The sequence below is a fragment of the Sceloporus occidentalis genome, unplaced genomic scaffold (assembly GCF_023333645.1).
Source record: "Sceloporus occidentalis isolate IW3139 unplaced genomic scaffold, rSceOcc1.0.p SCAF_1, whole genome shotgun sequence".
In the NCBI taxonomy this organism is placed as follows: domain Eukaryota; kingdom Metazoa; phylum Chordata; class Lepidosauria; order Squamata; family Phrynosomatidae; genus Sceloporus; species Sceloporus occidentalis.
The window spans coordinates 268157136-268176642 of record NW_028316981.1 but is presented as its reverse complement, the minus strand read 5'-3'; the positions used below and the strand labels follow the sequence as shown (position 1 = coordinate 268176642).

The window sequence follows — 19507 nt, the reverse complement described above, 5'->3', positions numbered from 1 at the left end:
ACTAAAGCACTGGGTATAGTGCTGTTCTGTACCCATATGCACAGAAATTAGTAGTAAGCCCAGAATTGAGCATCTTTATATTGCCAGCTTTCATTTAAAAATAATAGCTGTGAGGATAAAGTTTGAGTGTGTGCAGGCTGTTCCTCATGACATATGCCATTAGGATTAAGATTAAGAGGTGTGAGGCCAGGTCTAAACTTTGCTCTGTATGATCACCAAATGGTGATTACACCATCAGAAATATTATGTGCTGTTAGGCAGCATGTTCCTTCCATCCCCCATATATTCTCTCTTTTATTTTCTCTCTTCATACTTGGCAGTATTCACATTTTTCTAAATTTGTTATGTTTGAACAAATGTTTGGTGCTATCCAGAATAGCCTGCAAGCCATTGTTTGCAAGCTCATTTCAAATCATGATTTGGAGGCAATTCATGATTAGTGCTAACCATCATGTATTCAGTATAGAACTCGCAGTAAACTACAGCTACAGGAATTGAAAATTAACTGTATTGTGAGCAATAGAATGTGTTTCAAAACTTTCAATATATCATTGTGTAAATAGAGTTCCAAGTGTCACAGCTGTTTTTAGACAGTAAACTACAATATGGTCCATGGGGGAACTGTTTACTTTGACTCACAGAGCTGCTGGCATTGAGAGCTGGATACATTTTAGAGAAAATCCCCTACTCATACTGTACAGCATTTAAGGGGCTTTCTGGTGAAGTCAACAGTTACAGCTATACTCCATCAAAGAGAAACAAAAACAAAAGCTTAATAAATAGCAATCAGGGGAAAGTCCAACCAGTATGCCAGATGAATGCTGCAAGTCTGGGTTCTTACTTTTTTCTTTGCTTTCTTTCTAAGACCAAATAATTATCAAATAATTTCCATAGTTACTGCATGTGTAGTAAAAAAAAACAACCACATTTTTCATGTTTGACAGATCTGCTAAGGTGTTACCTTTGAATGTATAGGTGTATAGTGGAAAACATGTGCTGAGCAGACCCATGTCCCATCCATGCAGCTTCCAAATAATGTAGCTATATAAAATTTAAATGAGTGATAACATTGAGTTACACAAACACACACTTCCATCCACCCAAATGTAATATTGAACCTGGCACTGTGCACATAGGAATGGATCAGAGACTTCCAATGAGTTATGTGAGTCGAAGTGAACAGGCTGTGAACTTGGCTATGACTGGAGAATGAGAAAATGTCACTGTGCTCTAGACACTGAGCCCACAAGCACTGTCTGGGAGGAGTTTATGTTTCTCCCTCAGTTTAGTCCCCAAACCTTTTATTAACCATAAAAATAAAAAACAGTCTTCAGTTGGCATCTCTTAGGCAAAGGGGTTGCAAATGAGGAAGGGTTTGGTCCTATGTGAATGGTATCCCATTGACCTGTGGGGTTCCTCAGGATTCAGTGTTGTCCCCTATGCTATTTAACATATACATGGAATTGCTAGGAGAGGCCATCCAGAGTTTTGGAGTCTGGTGCCATCAATAATAAATAATAATAATAATAATAATAATAATAATAATATGTGGATGACACTCAGTTCTATTACTCCTTCCTACCTCGATCCAAGCAGGCTGTCCCAGTCCTAAACCAGTGTTTGTCATCAGTAATGGACTGGATGAGAGCAAACGAGCTGAAATTTAATTTAGATAAGACAGAGGTGTTCCTGGTCAGGGAATAGGGATCCAGCCTGTGTCAGATGGGTTATGCTCGGCCTGAAGCCAGGAGTGCTTTTGCACATTTAAAATTTGTGTACCAACTGTATTATACAAGATAAATGAAGCATAAACTGTATAAAATTATATTATACAATTGATATTGTATTTTATATTTTAAGTATAATAAAGATATTTTTAAAAAACACTTGTGCACCAACTGCACCTGTTCCTTGAAATGCCAGATCTGGCTTCAGTGGTACATTCCTTGCTTACATTCCGTTTGGACTACTGTAACATGTTATACTTGGGTTTGCTGACCCCTGTGATTTCCCAAACGCGAGAAACTCGACTGCATAATTTGTGGTAGTGGGGCTGCCTTTGAAGAGTGTTCAGAAACTGTAGCTGGTCCAAAGAGCTGCAACAAGATTGTCAACAGGTGCAGGTTATGGAGGCCACACAACACCCCTGTTGAAACAACTCCACTGGCTACCAGTTTGTTTCTGGGCACAATTCAAATTTTTTTTATTTTATTTATTTAGGTATTTATAGCCCGCCCTTCAGCCCTAATGGCTATCAGGGCGGCTTACATTTATCATTTTTAATCAGACAGTTCCCTGCCCGCAGGCTTACAATCTAAAAGACACGACACAAAAGGAGAAGGGAATGGTGAGGGGGGAGGGGATCAGGTCCAGCATTCTTCTCTCCCTCTGAGGCCTGGACCAAGGCAGATGGACCGGAGGGAGGGCTCTGCTTCTTCCAGGCAGGACTGGTGGAGCTCGCCTGCCTCTCTCTCCCAGATGGTGGCTGAAGGGAGGGCTGGTCCTCTTCGAGGAAGGCAGTTGGAGCTCGCCTGCCTCTCTCTCCCAGATGGTGGCTGAAGGGAGGGCTGGTCCTCTTCGAGGAAGGCAGTTGGAGCTCGCCTGCCTCTCTCTCCCAGATGGTGGCTGAAGGGAGGGCTGGTCCTCTTCGAGGAAGGCAGTTGGAGCTCGCCTGCCTCTCTCTCCCAGATGGTGGCTGAAGGGAGGGCTGGTCCTCTTCGAGGAAGGCAGTTGGAGCTCGCCTGCCTCTCTCTCCCAGATGGTGGCTGAAGGGAGGGCTGGTCCTCTTCGAGGAAGGCAGTTGGAGCTCACCTGCCTCTCTCTCCCAGATGGTGGCTGAAGGGAGGGCTGGTCCTCTTCGAGGAAGGCATGCTGGTGATGACCCATAAAGCCCTATTTGGCTCAGGTCCAGGCTATTTGTCACACCGTATCTCCCTGTAAGAGCTGGTCCAGGCTCTGGGATCCTCAGGAAAGGCCCTTCTCTCAGTCCCCCCTCCCCCATCGCAAGCACTGTTGGTAGGGACACAAGAGAGGGCCTTCTCAGTGGCTGCCCCTAGACACTGGAACTCCTTCCCAGGGAGACCAGAATGGCCCCATCCCTGTTGTCCTTCCACTAGCAGGTTAAATCTTCTTATGCAGGGTTTTCAAACAGAATGTTTTTAAGTAACAGGCTGAAGTGTTGTATTGTTTTAAAGTGTTTTATCTTTTATAACTACATTTTATTCCTTTAACAAGCAATCTATTTTAATATTGTAATGATTTAATTATATTTTAATGTACCACTTTTCTATGTTTTTAATTGTACTGTTCTTTTAATATTGTAAGCTTCCCTGGGTCCCACTTCTGGGATTAGAGTGGGATACAAATAAATAGGAGGAGGAGCAGGAGGAGGAAAAGTAGTAGTGGTGGCGGTGGCGGCAGCAAACAGCAGCAGCAGGAGCAGCAGCAGCAGTAGTGTATCCCTTCACTTGTTCTAAACATAGCATTGAATGAGTTACTGTGATGTAGTGAGCAGTATCCTCCAGCAGTGCTGGCTTCACTTCAAGGATATCTGGATTCAGCACACCACCAATCTGTGTTGCTCACAAGGTAACCTGAGCAAGTCGGTCTCTCATACTTGGGATACAATGGCATCTTCATTTCCGAAACATCACAAAAGAAAGAGGGGATATGAATATGACAGGTGAGTGGGTACTCAAATTTAGTCACTCAGTAAGAAGGAACAAGGATGAGAATTCTAACTCAGACTTGCCTCACATCCACAAGCTGGAGGAGACTGCCAGGAGTGAGGAACCTTCTCTATTCACATAAACTCCCTACCTGATTTAGAACTCAAAAAATCATAATGAAGTCAAGGCCATATATTCTCAGGGATAATCTGTTGAGGGGCACAGTTTTGCTCTGTCAAATAGATTCAGTTTTATCCTTAGCTGCAGCATAAGATATAGATGACTGAATTTAACATAGGGGTCTCTGATGTGATATACTGTATATACTCATGTATAAGTCTAGAAATTTTAGTCAAAAAATTGACCCCAAAAACCTAAGTCGACTTATCCACGGATCAATGTAAATAATATTTTAAACTCTTATTAAAAAGTAAACCATCTCCTGATTAAAGGCAAGAGTGCAATCTGTCCTGGAAGCACTGACCTCCCTCTACTCTCTCTTCCATCCAGCCTCTAGTGTGAGCCAAAACAGTTATGTCTGGCATAATTTTATAGGTTCTTTGGCATTGTTTTCCTTTGCTTCATCATTTAGGTCCTTTGTTGCATGAACCTAAGTTTTACCCTCGACTTATCCAAGGGTCATATCAAAATCCATAATTTTGCCCCCCAAACCTGCAGTCGACTTATACATGAGGTTGACTTATAGTCGAGTATATACGGTACCATGTTCAACCCCACAGCGGCATTACCTGTATTCATATACCAGAATGCCAGTATAAAACTATGGCGAGAGAACTAGGAAACTCCAAGACAACTTGTTGCTAATCTAAATGAAATTGATTTTCTTCAAACCAAGGAGTATTTCTTCTGAACTTTAGGCAGCATACAGAGTAAAAAACGATATTGCAAAAGCCAACTGTCTCTTTCTAGACAGTTTACCCTCTCCCAAGAAGGACATAATCTTTCCCCTTGTATTTACTGACGCTGGACACGTGGTGTGAAATCCTCAATTCCATGTATTTGGAGAGACTATCCTTCCTTGATAAGATGAGGAAAATAAGCTCATTAATAACTAGAGTGGACATGTGCCAGTTTGCCCTATCTTTACTTTTAGACCTGATGCCCCATGTATAGAGATTAGGTTGGGAGAGACTGGATCGGGGCCAGCAAACTCAATCCCAGTTTCCAGAGATCATTAACCTTAAGTTAATAATTAATAAGCGGAAAAATCTAAACTAAATTCATTTATATTGAATGGGAGATTATTTTTAAAATTGTGTTAAATTAGGTGTTTAAATTTACATTACACTGGTAGACTAAAAGCCTTACCAGGAAAAACAAGGGGGAAACGGTTTCCATTATTTTCCTCTTCCTACCATCCCATCACTGTTCCTCCAATCCTCTCTCATCATTTCCATTTTTTATTCCTTTTATCATAACATGATCTTCTCCATGCTTTGGCTTACTGATTCTCATGTGGATCTCTCAGAAGTCCAAGGGTTAAGAGTTTCAGAATTCAGTTTCCTGGGATAGTTAAGCTGTCTCTATGCAGTTTTCAGTATAGAAAACAAGAGGCCCATCTGGATGCAAAGAAGATCACTTTCTTCCAAGCCAGCATGTGACTTAAACTATGTAAATCCCTATCCCTAAGGCCTCATTTAATTGAGAGCTTAATTCTGGGGAAATATTAATACAGCTATAATTCTAAGCTAAGACAGGCCTTTCGTTTTGTAAAAAGTAAAATAAAATTAAGTTGTCCCTTTTTGTCCCTATTTCCAACTTAATTTGTTACTCAATTATTTTAAATTAGTCAGGTCCTATTTGCTGCCACATTCTCCCTTCCAGTTTGGCTGTCAGCATAGTTTTATCGAGTGGACAGTGACTGTCCTTGAGGAATTTTTGGAAAAGAAAATTGGAAATGGAAAATGGAAAAGGAACTATTGATCTGCTCCGAGTTGACAAAAAATGCCATGCAATAGGTACTCCTGACATTACTTCATAACCTTTCCCACAGACAACACTTGCTGCTGGGAGCAAAAAGGAAAATAACTCTTTCCCAGTAACCATAGTAAGCAGACGGATTTGTGAGAAATGGGGATTTATTTGGAACAGGGCTACTTTCATCTGAACAGATGTATGGTGTCTGTGCAGCCCTTCTGAAAGAAACTTAGTGTCTAGGAAGACACTGATTGTGAGAACTACAGAATAGTTAAGGAGTAATTAATCTGCATGAGGTGATCTTTAGCACCCATAAAATTGGTTGACTAGAAGACAGCCTCTTGTTTTGTTCTATGGGAGTTACGTGGCAACAAATGCCTATACCAGACTCATTAGTATTTCTTTGTCTCACAGAGTGTTTTGACAAGACTAAAAGTGTCCTGATTTAGGAGGAAGCACCCACGATTTCTCCCCCTCTCCTCACTCTGAGAACAAACAAGCGAACATCTGAGCCAGTTGTAACCTCAAGCATTTGCATGAATGTTTGCTCAGCAACAGTGCACTGTGCAAACAGCCAATGGGAAGCTTTTGTTCTGCTGCCTTTACATGTAGCTCAGGGTGTATCTGCTATTTCCTGTTCATCAGCTGAGAAAGCCAGATGCAGTTCTTTTGATAAAAGGCCCCTGGGTTCACAATCTCTGCTCCGTGTCTTAAGATGTAGGTTTCAAACTATTTGCAATTAAATCAGCTGGCACAATGCCTGCAGTAGCACAGCCTAAGACACTGGGCTAATGCTTTCTCGTGTGTCCATGGAAAGCAAGAAACTGTGAATGTTACAGTTATGCACACAGTGCAGTGTTCTCCGTCTTTAAAGGCGGAACTAGCAAAGCTCAGCTAATCCTTTTGACATATTCATGGCCTACGCATATCCTCACATCAGTGTGTGGTCAGTAAAGGAAACAACACAAACAAAATTAGTGCACTTAGAAGGAGCATGTGCTTGTTAAAAGGCATCAGCATCATAGACTGGCAACAGAATCTAGGCAGAGATCTGTCATGAAATGCTAGAGATGGTGTGTAATTCATACTGCAAGGGGAGAAAGAGCCCACTCAGACACTGTTCTTAGAAAATGCAGTTTGAAATCAGCCATATATAAAGACATATGTGTATATGTGTTCACAGACAAGAGTTTGGGGGAAACTTTCACAGGTAAGATACAATACACGACAGCTGTCATGTACCTATCACAGGAGTTATGATAGAAGACACTTGAGAAATAACCAGTATGCAAGCTGTTCCTGTTGTTGTTATTTTTGAGTAGGCCTTCAAATCTTTTCTGACATGGTGACCCCAAGGAGTTTCCTCAGCAAGATTTGTTCAGAGCAGTTTTGCCCTTCCTTCCTCTGAGGTTGAGAGTGCAACTTGCCCAAGGTTACTCAGTGCATTTCTGTGCCCGAGAGGGGATCTAAACCCTGTCCAGTACTCAAACCAGTACACCAAGGCATCTGAAATTCCCACAGATCCCAGCCAAAATGGCCAGCAAATGGGGAATTCTTAGGGCTGTATTCCAGCAAACTAACCTTTCCAATCTCTGTTCTTCTCTGTCAATCAGTAGCATTATTCACAACTATATTAATATTTTACACTTTTGAAAACCAAATGACACCATAAAAGCCCAAATAAAATTGGAAAACATTGGCAGAAACTCTGGCACAAAAGTTAACAAAAGCAAACTGGCACTTTTTGGTTGCATAAGTACTTACCCTCTGGCTCAATACTTGGCAAAAATATTACTAGCAGCAATATAGCTATTATCTGGATCCTGGGTTTTCCCTCCATTTTTCTTTGCAAAATTGCTACAGTTTTGTCTGGTTGGATGGAGAATGTTAATGAACAGCAGTTCAAATCTTGCCACAAATTTTCAAACAGATCGAGGTATAGCTTTGAACATATCATTTTAAGACATTTCTTGTTTTCAAATCACTCTTGTTACTTTGGTTGTGTTTAGAGTCTTCCTGGAAAGTAAGCCTCAGTCTATTGCTAGGTCTCTTGCAGACTGAAACAGGTTTGCCCTGTGTTCAATTCCAGTTATCTTGCTCTTAATCCAGCCCAGTTTCTCAGTCCTTCCCAAGAAAAAGCAGCACCAGAATGTGATGCTGCCACCATCATGCCTTACTGTAGGGATTGTATTCTCAGTGCAATGAGCATTGCCTGGGAGGCCGCCGCAACAAACCACATAACTCAAAGCTGGAAGAAAGGCCACAACTTTATTAGCAACAGCAAACAATTGGTAGGGTTGGCTCAAACATAAGGTCAGGATCTGAAATATCGAATAACCCCCCCCCCCAGTTGTTTGATAAGCAGCTTGCCTGGGGACCGCCAGGCGTTGGGATGACCTAGGGGCTAAGGAACACCAACTGGCAGCCATAACACCAGGTGCTCGCTTGTTCTCTAAGCCCCTAGTCACCGGGAGGCTCACCCGCGTTATGTCCCCCGCAATGACCACAACGCCTGCCCTGCTCATCCCCGGGTCTCGAATGACTCCCAAAACCAGTGCTCCGTAGCCCTGGTACCACACCAAGCAGATCCATAGCCTATGCTGCCACCCCCAAAGTTGTGACTTGACCCACAAACCCAAGGGAGGGAGAGTGGGAGACCCGAGCAGCAAATGGTGCCAGGGCCAGACCACATGGCCCTTATATAGGCCTTGGCCCCAACCCTAACCACATGATGGTGATGGCTCCTCCTCCAGGGCAGCCCAGCCAATGATCTACCCTGGAGGACCAGAGCCACCACCATAGAGTGGTCCTGCACCCCTACCAGAGCGGCGCGGAGCGGAAGGACTGCCCCTTCCGCCCTGTGCCACCAATCGGGGCAGAGTGCTCGCCCCAGCAAGGCATGCTGGGGCGATCGTGCCACCGCAGCTCCCGGCAGCAAAGAGGCCTGCCCAGGGAGGCAGGCGGCTGCTTGCTGTTGGCTTTGCATTTTCCACCAAGGCCATAAAGTTCATTTGGGCCTTAATGGCTCAGAGACTCTTTTCCCATATATTTGCTGTGTCTCCCACATGTCTCTTTGCAAACTCCAAATAGGCTTTAATATGTGTTTTTGTCAGCAATGTTTTTTTACCTGCCATAAAATCCATCTTTGTGGACTGTCCGACTGATAGGTGTCTCATCATCTGCTTCTCCTGTCTTAGCTGTGGATCACTCCAGCTCCTTTAGTTAGTTTTTTGGTTGCTTCAGTTATGCCCTCCTTATCCAGTCACTTATGTGCTGTTCACACTACATTATAAACCAGTTTACAAACTGGTTTAAAAGGGGGTCATTCACACTTGAGCCGGTTTTTCCCACTCTGAATTCAAGGAGGGCTGGTGCAAATCCCCCTTAATATGGTTTTTCCAAGATCGTGTTTCCCCCCGTTTCTTTTCCAAAATACCAGGGTTTATCGGGCTGCCACCAATGGGAACTTGCTCCCAATCTCATTTGGGGCATCCAGGAGGGTGGGGTTAATGTACAGTGGATCATACCCACTCCTTTGCCCTCTCCCTGCCAGCCAAGTGCCATTGTTTTTTCCCCTTGGCACTTGTGGGAGTGAAAAAAGCAGCTCCAGAAATGCAATGGATTCAACCTTCCCACACTTTGGAAGGTGCTCTCTTTAAAATGCAGCCTGATTTTGTTTTGTTTTTTGCCCATCAGTCCACTTATCTGCACCGATGTCTGATTCCCAGCCCAGAGCCTGCAAAACTTGGGAGGGATTTCTCCTGGGAACATCATTAGACAGTGTTGTTCTTTTTAAATAAAATTTGACAGTTTATGTACATATTTGCTATTGCATGGCCACAGTAGACTGTACCTTTAAAGCTCTCGCACACATATTATATTGCTGAGAGATTATATTACAGATTATATACGCTGTAAACCACGCCGCAAAAAAGGCTCCTGTGCCCTGGAAGGAGTAATGGGGCATGAGCCCCATTACTTCTTATGGGGCTTCAGCTTACACGTTTTTTCTCTTATGCGGGCCCCACGTAAGAGAAGGGCCCACTGTATTAGATTATTAAATGGCTGAGAGAGTGTGACCCCAAGACTAACCTATCCCAGGGTTTCTTGCTAAGGTTTGTTCTGAGGGGCTTGCCATTGCCATCCTCTGAGGCTGCTGGGGGTGGGTGGGTGGGTGAGTGTACCATACACTCCTTATGTGCATGTTCAGGTTTATTTCAGTACATGTTGACTAGGTTGTAATTAAACATTGCTTATAAAAGGAATGGGGCATGGAGAAGAATAGGTGAACCCATTTTGCCAAGTCAGCATTTTCTGCCAATAACATATTTCAGAATGTTCCAATTAATTGCTCTGATGAGTCCTTGCATGCTCTCTGTAGAACAGAATACAGGATCTTAAGCATTTAACAAGACAGTTATTTAGATTAAGGGAAGCATTTTTAAGAACAACATCCTGGTGTTCCTTCCAACAGACAGCAAGAAGAACAGGGAACAATTATAATTGTCTCTATTTCATAGTAAAAAAAAACAACAGTTCCAGGGAACAAAAGGTGGATCTTAATTTGGTAGAGTTTCTTATATATGATGCTAACTGGGAGTGTTCATTCCTTTCTGTTGTATTCCTACCACTTATGCAAACTATTTGATCCTCGTAGTTCTGCTCCAGCTCTTTCAATCTTAGTTGAACTTGGATTGAATCTACATTGTGATCATATGAACAGATGAAGGCAAGGTGGGAATGTTTAACTTCTAATCTTATGTTTGAGAATTCAGAGAAACAGGAAACCACTGTGTCTAAATATGTGAAACCTAGCAGCCATTCTTGTTAATAGTTTCACTGATTTATTTAGAGGATTTAGACCCTGCTTTTCAATTGAATTGTTTTAAAAGAGGGCTACAATAGATTATAATAATATGCTCATACATTTATGCAAAACCTAGCCTACACAACCCTGTAACCCAGTCGTTCCCAACCTTCCTAATTCCGCGACCCTTTAATACAGTTCCTCATGTTGTGGTGACCCAAACCCATGAAATTATTTTCATTGCTACTTCATAACTGTAATTAAATAGGTGTTTTCCAATGGTTCTAGGCGACCCCCATGAAAGGGTCATTCGACCCCCAAAGGGGTCCCGACCCACAGGTTGGGAACCACTGCTGTAACCCTTAGACTCTTGGCCAATGTCAAAGATCAGATTGTACTTCCCCTTTAGCTCAGTAGTCCCAGAGCAACCAAAAGTTTCAATTAAGTTTTCTTTGTAGCAGAGCTGGTTAGTAGGATCCCTTTGGCTGTCCCTGTTTTTATCAGTGAATGAGAGCAGGCTAGTCTCTTGCCTTTATTTGCTTCTTGGGAGGTTTGGACTAGTGGTGCCCTCTTATCTCTTAGCTGATGACAGAAGCTGAGTGTGCCTCCCTTCAGTTTAGTTGTTCCAGGCCACCTCCTTGGAGATCCTTGTAGGTTAGTAATATCTGTAGTTCCTTGTCAATTACAATACCTTTGACACAAGATTTGTTATTTGTATATTATACCATCCTAGGTTGTAATTGAATTCTATAAGGCCAAGATTCAGACTGCCTGGCTTGTGTTAACTATAAGAAGTATTTACCTGAAATGGGCATCCCTGGGCTAAAGGAGATCTTTCAACAGAAATATAATTAACAAGCTAAGGTGGTCAGCAAGATGAGAACTGGCTGTAGTGTGTGCCCATTCTAAGCTTCATTGATCATAGCACGTTCCGCTTGCAAAACATCCATATCTTACTTTGTTTCTTACAGAGAAGTTATTCTTCCTGCCTTTCTGTTGAATGGTCTTCAAGGCAGCTGGTAAAGGACTGTAACAATTCATTTACACTGGCCCCAAACTCATGCAATCCAACATATTACTTCTTTTGTCTGTGAATGGCTCCAATGTGTGCTTTTTTCACCTCTGCTGCCCTAAGGCATTTTGTACAATATTTGTCTGTAGCAGCAAAAAGGATAAGATTGGGTTGATCACCACAGGTATTCTGGAAGAATTTAAACTGGAGCAAGGACACGTGAAATCTGAAAATTTTTATTGGTTAATATCCAAACCATTGATGCTTCCTTTGAAATGTGTTTATCTTGATCATTGCATCTCATTAGGTTTGCTGAAGACACTGTAGTCCTTATCACACGGAGGCTTACCATCAGTAAACCATTTCTGAAGTTATCCAGAAGCACAAAGGTGTGATAGACAGTCACACTTCTAAATCATCATTGAGGCACCCCACTTCTCTCCCATCCTCAAAGCGTTCGTGGAGCAGCAGTTTTTTCAATAACAGAAGTTCACATTATTGAAGAAATGGCTGCTCCACAAATGCTTTGTTGATGGAAAAGAAGCGGGACGCCTCAATGATGATTTAGAAACTTGATCGGCTATCACACCTTCTCGCTTCAGGAATGCTTCAGGAACATTTTACCAACATTTTAGCGATGGTATGTGCCTCCGTGTGATAAGGCCTAGGACTTGCAATAATTATAATGCTGGTGGTCACATCATTATTCACCTCTGTGTATCTCATCATTGGATATCATGTTCAGATTTTTTCTTTTGAAACAGGGCATATTGTGTAGACTTCATAATGTACTCCATTTTTTCTTATTAATAATATACAGAGACAGTGGATATTCTGCATAATTCTGAAAAAAAATATGAACAAGAAATGGCTACCATGTGAGTCATGTCCTTGCAACACATGTGCATATTTACTTAGAATTTAGTTCTACTGTATTTGGTGAAGCTTTATTATGGGTGAATGTAAATAGGGCTACAGCTTTAGAGCAGTGCTTTTAAAGCTATCTGATGTGGGTGGAGCAGCAGGTTGTTGGGGGTTATTTACCATGGTGCCAGGAGCTGGCATAATACTTATGCGGAATGGTTACAACTGTTTCTTTCTTTCCTGGGAACTTGCTGCATATCAGTGGCCAATGGCGTGTGCACCAACCCGAGTCAACGGGCCACCAAGTAGTGAATAAAAGCTTACACACAGTGTAAATATGCAGAAGATTGAAGAAATATGTGGGACTGGATAGAAACATAAGAAGAGTCAGACCAAGAGCCTATTTACATTCTTTTTGCATAGTCAATTGTCTGCGGATAGCCTGCCAGAATACAACTGTGCCTTCCATCGTGCATTGACCAACCTCTTAGATTATAATAAGCACTTGATCTTCTATTTTATTTTTTTTTAATTCTGCAAACATTTTGAAATTTGTTACAATTTAGGCTGTATTCACACTGCACATCTATAACTATTTTGTATCACTTTAATTACTCAGGCTCCATTTTATAGAATTCTAGGATTTGAAGTTTGGTGAAGGATTTAGAATTTGCTTCTAGAGACCTTAGTCCATTCCTACAAACTACAGCACTAGAGCTTCCTGGCAGACAATTCTTAAGTATCCCACCATACTAAAAGACACAGTATTCCATAGGACAGAGATGTGCCAGTTAAAACCTTAAACTATTATAATTGCTGACTATTGTTTTGTGTGTGTTTTTGTCTTTGTTTGTATGTGCTGTCAAGTCACTTGTGGACTTAAAGTGATTCCATGAATTTCATAGGGTTTTCTTATTCAAGGAACACTCAGAGGTAGTTTGCATCATTACTGGAAATCAAAGGCTTGTGCATGTTTCCCATATCCCAATTTAAACTGAAGGTGCTATAGCACAATCAACATCTGTTCCCTTATGTTTGTTGCCCAGAAGGATCTATTTGAACTCTATGCAAATCCTTGCACACATGAGTATTTGCATTCACACATGGATGAAATTTACCCCTAATCAAATTGCTAATATTGCTGGATATATTTCAGTTACTACACTGATAAGTGTATACATGCAAATTTGGAGGAATAAACAAGCAATCTTGAATTTTGTAGCTATTTTTTCCTGTTCTAAAAGAAGAAAAGTGGCCATATCTGCACCACATCTTCTGAAAGCCATGCAGACTTATACTGTAACTCTCCTTGAAATTACTTATTTCAGAAATGAAAGCACAAAGGAAGGAATTGTATGCAGAGGTTTATGCATAGCAATTCGGGGGTGGGGGGGGCTTCCATTTGTATTCCTTGGAAATGATAACAATAAACTGACAATGATGTATCTTTTGAAATAGCTGTATATACAGTGGGACCTTGTTATCCACTGGGGTTTGGTTCCAGAATCCCCTGTGGATAACAAAATCTATGAATGCTCAAGTCCCATTAAATATAATGGCAGAGCAAAATGGTGTCCCTTATATAAAATGGAAAATCAAGGTTTTCTATTTGGAATTTATACTTTTTTTGAATATTTTCAAGCCGTAGATGCTTGGATCCGTGCATAAGAAATACGTGGATAAGGAGGGCCGACTGTATATTGTTAGTCTTAACTTTTCATGAAGATGGTTAGACGTTTTCTTAAAGATGTTACGAATATGGCTTCAGAAGAGGAATATACTGCTGATATGAATTTTTGAACTGAAAATGTTTGCTGCTGCAGTGTCCCAAAATGTATTTAGAGAACAATCCTAACCAACTATGATAGCCAAGAGCTAGCTGAAACTGTATTGAACTGAAACCTCTCTCAGGCTAGGGACATTGAATGTTATTTAGGATTACTTATATCCTAATCTGACTCTGTGCAGACATTGTGGTTGTGTCCCTGGGTTGAAGAAGCTTTTGATCTAACTGGAATCTGAGCCCTGCTTTCTGCAGGGAGGATTTCCCAGCAGATCTTAGCCAGCAGAGACAATCTGCTGGCAGATTGCTCTGTTGCCAAATATCTGAGACCAGCTGCAGAAGTCTTCCACCAGTAAGAAGCCTGTGCTTAATCATAACCCCCTAAAGCCACACATTTGAGTTAGAATTCTGCCACCCCTAAGTAAGGAAACTGAAGCCATCATGGTGTAGTCATGGTTTGAATGTTTGACTAGGACCCTTTGAGACTAGGATCTGACTTGCTGCTCAGCCATAGAAATCCACTAGGTAACCTTGGGCAAGTCATACTCTCTTAGACTAAGAGGAGGGCAATGGCATATCTCTGAACATATCATACCAAGAAAACCCTATTATAGAATTGACAAAAATCAGAGTTGATCTAAAGGCAAATAACACAAGTGACAAGTAACTAAACACTAATCAGTCCAATGACGTACAGCTCCTTAGAAGATGCAGACCACCCGCTTCCATAAAGATGTCATTATCAGTGTTGTCATCTCCATCCTTTACTAATAGAGCCCACATCCCTTTCCCTCTCCTAATCCACCTACTCACAATTGGGTTCACATGAGGAAAGTGCTATTTTTGTGTGTTTTTCTCTCCAGATTTGAATCCTGAAGTCAAGCCTCACCCATTCTCTACCACAGTGTAAAAATGCTTGCTAAAAATATAATATAAGAGGATGAAAAAAGCAGTGACAAAGAAGGGGGAAATGCAACTGCAGTGTGGAAAGAAGAGAAAATGATAGTTTCATTCTAGGGGTGACATGAGGTTTGGTTTAACTAGAATCAAACCTATGGCCTTGAACTTTACACCTTGTTGTTGATTTTTTAAAGGTTTTAAGAAAAGTAGTTTTGAGTGCTAAGCATGGAAAATTGCCTAAAGCATTAAAAATGGTATTACAGGAAGTGCCCAAAAAAACATTGGGCTGAAAATAAGATGAACCACATCCTGATAACCATGATCCTATATTATTTCAAAGGGTATGAAATAATTTAATAGGCTTGATTTTTAAAATATAACCTTTTGTGTCAGATTATTTGGAGAGATACTTAAATCAATTTGTAGCCTGTCAAAAGTGTCATATCCATCTCCCACTCAAACTGACATGTTTGAAAAGGAAATTATCATTTTCTTTCTTTTTCCTTCCAGATGCTTTATTCCAAATATTTATGCAGCACTTTTCACAGCTGCACTGGTACCACTGGTGTGCCTGGTGGTAGTATTTGTTGTGTTCATCCATGCCTATCAACTAACGCCCCAGTGGAAAGCGTATGATGATGTATTCAGAGGAAGAACCAATGCAGCAGGTATGGACACTTGAAACAATTCTAATTGATCCGTAGGGAGAGGCGGGATATATAAATAAAAATTATTATTATTATTATTATTATTATTATTATTATTATTAATCAAACCGAAAAGCTCTCTGTGTAGATTGCCAGTTTCTTCCTCAGATGCTTCCTGTGCATCTATAACTTTTGGGTGTTACATCAGGCAGGAAATCATCTAGTAAGATCTTTCTTATAGGTATAGCAACATGAAATACTGCAATTTAGAATTTCTACAGAATTTCTACAATACCTGTCAGATAGTTGTTAAAGAGAAAAACCTGCCTATCAAGAAATCAGATGGTAAACAGTTTTAGCTTATTCTTACCATCTCAGGCTTGAATCCAAACTTACTTTAAATTTTTTGATTCTACAGTCATTATGACTAGGGATATAAATCTTCAAGAACTGTCTGTGTGCTAGGTGAGATTAAATGTTTTGTCCCCTTTCTGTCGTTGCTTTTAATTTCAGAGTTTTTGTTTTGTTTTTTGCAAATTTCCTTGCCTTGTTATCTGAGATCTTTTTCACAGGTGATGGAGCAGTGATCTTGTTCATGAAGAAACATTATCATTTCTTCAGAAGGCCAAAGGCTAAAAGCAAATTCAAAGCATGCCATAATTACATACACATATCTAATGCAAAAACAAACTAACAAACAAAAACACCTGGCCTAGTACTAAACACTTTCACTAAACACCTAGTACTATAACAGCTTTGCGGTTATGCCTCATCACAAAATTCTTGCCCCAATAAAAAATTTTCTGACATGTCTTCCAGGGGAATTTGAAAGCTTTTTCAGACTTCTCTGAGGAAGGGAGTCACAGACCCTTTGAGAATGCATCTCTACATGGCTGTGCCAGGTTGATGTGGACCATTTAGCTTTTCCCAACTGTCAAAAGAGTTTGTACTAGGATGGATGAGAACCACCCCTTCAGGTTGGATGTATGGAAGGGCAGAGGAAAGGAAGACAGTATAGATTCTGGAACAGTAGGAGACACTGTTTGCTCAATACTGGGTGGGCCAGCTGGCAGGCAGGTCTGTTTGATTAAGCACACCTGTTATTGCATTCAGCTGATATGATTTCGGTTGTGTCAGCTGGGTCTCCTCATTTTAAATTCCAAGTCATGGTATGAGGACTGTTAACTTCTGTATTGCCCCCACTACCATATTTTATTGGTAGCCTTACACATTTCATGGTGACACTATGCCTTGTGGTTTTATGTTTCATGTACAGTAGCAGCCCCCATTCCATAATTGCAAAGTGTAGCATTGGTTTCAATGTGTTTTCTCAGTTTTTAATTTTGATGGCAAGCCTGTGCCTTAGATTAGGCTGTGAGGTAGTGACAAACAGAAGGTTTCCTTATCATTACACAGGTGAACAAGGATTTAAAACTGTCCCTTACCTTCAGGCTCAATTGTCTGTCCAATGCAGCACACAAAAGGAAGAATAGCTTTCAGTTGTGCCGGTGGGGGTATGTGTTCATTGGCCTTGAGCCAGAGCTCAGAAAAGTTACATTTAGACAATGACTACCAGCATTCTCCTTCCAGCAAGAACCAAAGCTGCTCCACGGCTGGCTGAGCTCCAAGATAGATGGTGATAAATCTAGGAAAGGATAGGTAAAAGTAAATCAACAGATAGCAGTGATGTATTAGGAACTACTCATCAGCTGCATTCACTGCTGCTGTTGAAAGAATCCGAGTATCTTTCAGGCTCCTGCCTAACCCAGTGGTGACTTGTGCCAATATCAACCTCAGATTTGCTCGTGGGTTTAGCCTGAACTCCCAAGTGCTAAATGTATTTTGTGGATGGGTTTCAGCATCTAGAATTACTTGTTTAAAGTGTGAGCCATTGTCAGACTCATATGCATGGTTCTGTCATGATGATCTGATGGTATGATGATATAATGTTATGATAACATGCTGATTTATTGAGAGGGTGATACTACTAATGTTGAAATCCAAGCCTGGGAAACAATAGGAAGGGGCAGATGGTCAGTGGTGAGGATTGTGGTTTTATGACCCTACTCTTCTTACAGTGGATCTGGGCTTTAAACAAGGATGCTTTCCTTCCTTAAGTGTGATTAAATGATAATACAAGAAGGGGAAGAGGGAACATGAAAGGTTGCTTTGATCAGGATCAAAGGCCAGAGATCAGGGCCAGGAAGGGGGGCTGGATGATGGGAATTCTTATGTTAATGGCCGAGGGGAGGGGAAGGGATTTCAGTTATCCTGAAAAAGACCCCATTAATGTTCTTCTTCTGGGACACTAGCAGCTTAATCCTCCCCAGTCAGCTCTTCCTGCAGGCTAGGTGGTGTAGCAAGCCCCCAACTGGTCATACTTGCTTTTAAGGAAATAGTAATGCCTAATACCCTAAAGGCACAAAATCCAATTTGATCTTGGAAGCAAAGCAGAGTAAGCTGTGGTTAGTATTTGCATGGGAAACTGCCAATAAATACTGGATGCTGTAGGCTACATTTCACAGAAAGGAACTGTCAAAACCACCTCTGAGTATTCCTTTCTAAGAAAACCCTATGAAATTCATGGGGTCACCATACGTCAACAGGGAACTTGAAGGAACATATACAGACTATGCCCATGATCATAACAAATAAGCAGAGATCCACTGTGAACAATATGTATGTATGCATGCACACATGCATGTACGTGAGAGTGACTTAATGAATGAGAGAAAACAAGACTGTAAAGAAGAGTCAGAAATTTATAGGAAAATAGTTATAGAAAGATTTCTGCATCTAGCATTTGCCACATTTAGATTGATTTAGAGTTGGTCAACTAGCACCTGTGCAAACATATATTTAAAATATCAGGGTTACTTTTCTTTCATTTTATTTTGATTATCTGCCAGTTTATTTCTGTGTGTGAGAAGTAGTCATGTTAGTGAATTTCCTGTTGACATACGTTCTGCACACAGAAATCTTTTGTTTCATTGGGGAGTGGGGATGAAGAAATTCAACGTGATCACAAGTTGTACCTACTCCCTCCCTCTTCCCTTATTTCCTTGTTTATTTACTTCCAACTTCTAAGACAATTAGAGCAGAAAGGAAAGTTTAGATTTTCATTTGTTTCTTTCAATTTCTGCTAAACTAATGAGTGCTAAGAAGAGCAGTGGATTTTATAATAGAGAACCACACTTCTAAGACCAAAGTCCTACTTAACAGAAATAAGAGGCCCATTGACATTAGTGGGCTTTCTGTGTCCTTTATATATATGCAGCTGTTTTCATTTAACTTTTCTTATCACATTTGTAATTATGTTTGATGATGAGACAAACTTGATTAGTTCCCTTATTATGTCTTTTTATCATATTTAATTATTGTGATTGATAAGATGTTAAGCCTATCACAGCTGAATGCATTGGGGCCTATGCTTTGTGCAATCAGATGTTCAAAGAAAATGAACAGATAATCAAAGTATTTAGTTTTACATTACCATTGCCATCTTTGGAGGTAAAAAAATGTAGCTAAAGGGAGAAGGGAAAATGTGGTCATTGTCCCTAATAAGAATTCTTCCCTGTAAGTGAAATTTTCCTTTAGTCCCCAAATTTCTTGAATTGCAGAGAGTGAAATACACTGAAAATTATTCACACTTTGAATGTTTGCTATGTTCATTTTCCCTTGGTAATTTTGCTGTAACTTTTGATACTTTAAATATTCAACTGAAGTTATAGAAAATCGGTATAATTGATTGTTCAAGGTGTTGAATCACATAGGAAAGGCTACTGGAATGCAAATGAGAAAAATGTTTTGACTGAACACACAGAAACGATCAGGACTGAATTTATTTAAAATCAATGACATTACTGCTATTAAAGAAACATTTTTTTC

At 40.7% G+C, this 19507-nt stretch overlaps 1 protein-coding gene across 1 annotated transcript in view; it reads left to right on the top strand.

Annotated features, from left to right (window-relative positions):
- ADGRV1 (adhesion G protein-coupled receptor V1) overlaps window positions 1-19507 on the top strand; it is a 361649-nt gene that overhangs the window by 290865 nt on the left and 51277 nt on the right. Inside the window, exon 86 of the mRNA XM_089483154.1 lies at window positions 15483-15640. Coding sequence (XP_089339280.1) covers window positions 15483-15640 — 158 coding nt within the window. The remainder of the gene's footprint in view (window positions 1-15482; window positions 15641-19507) is intronic.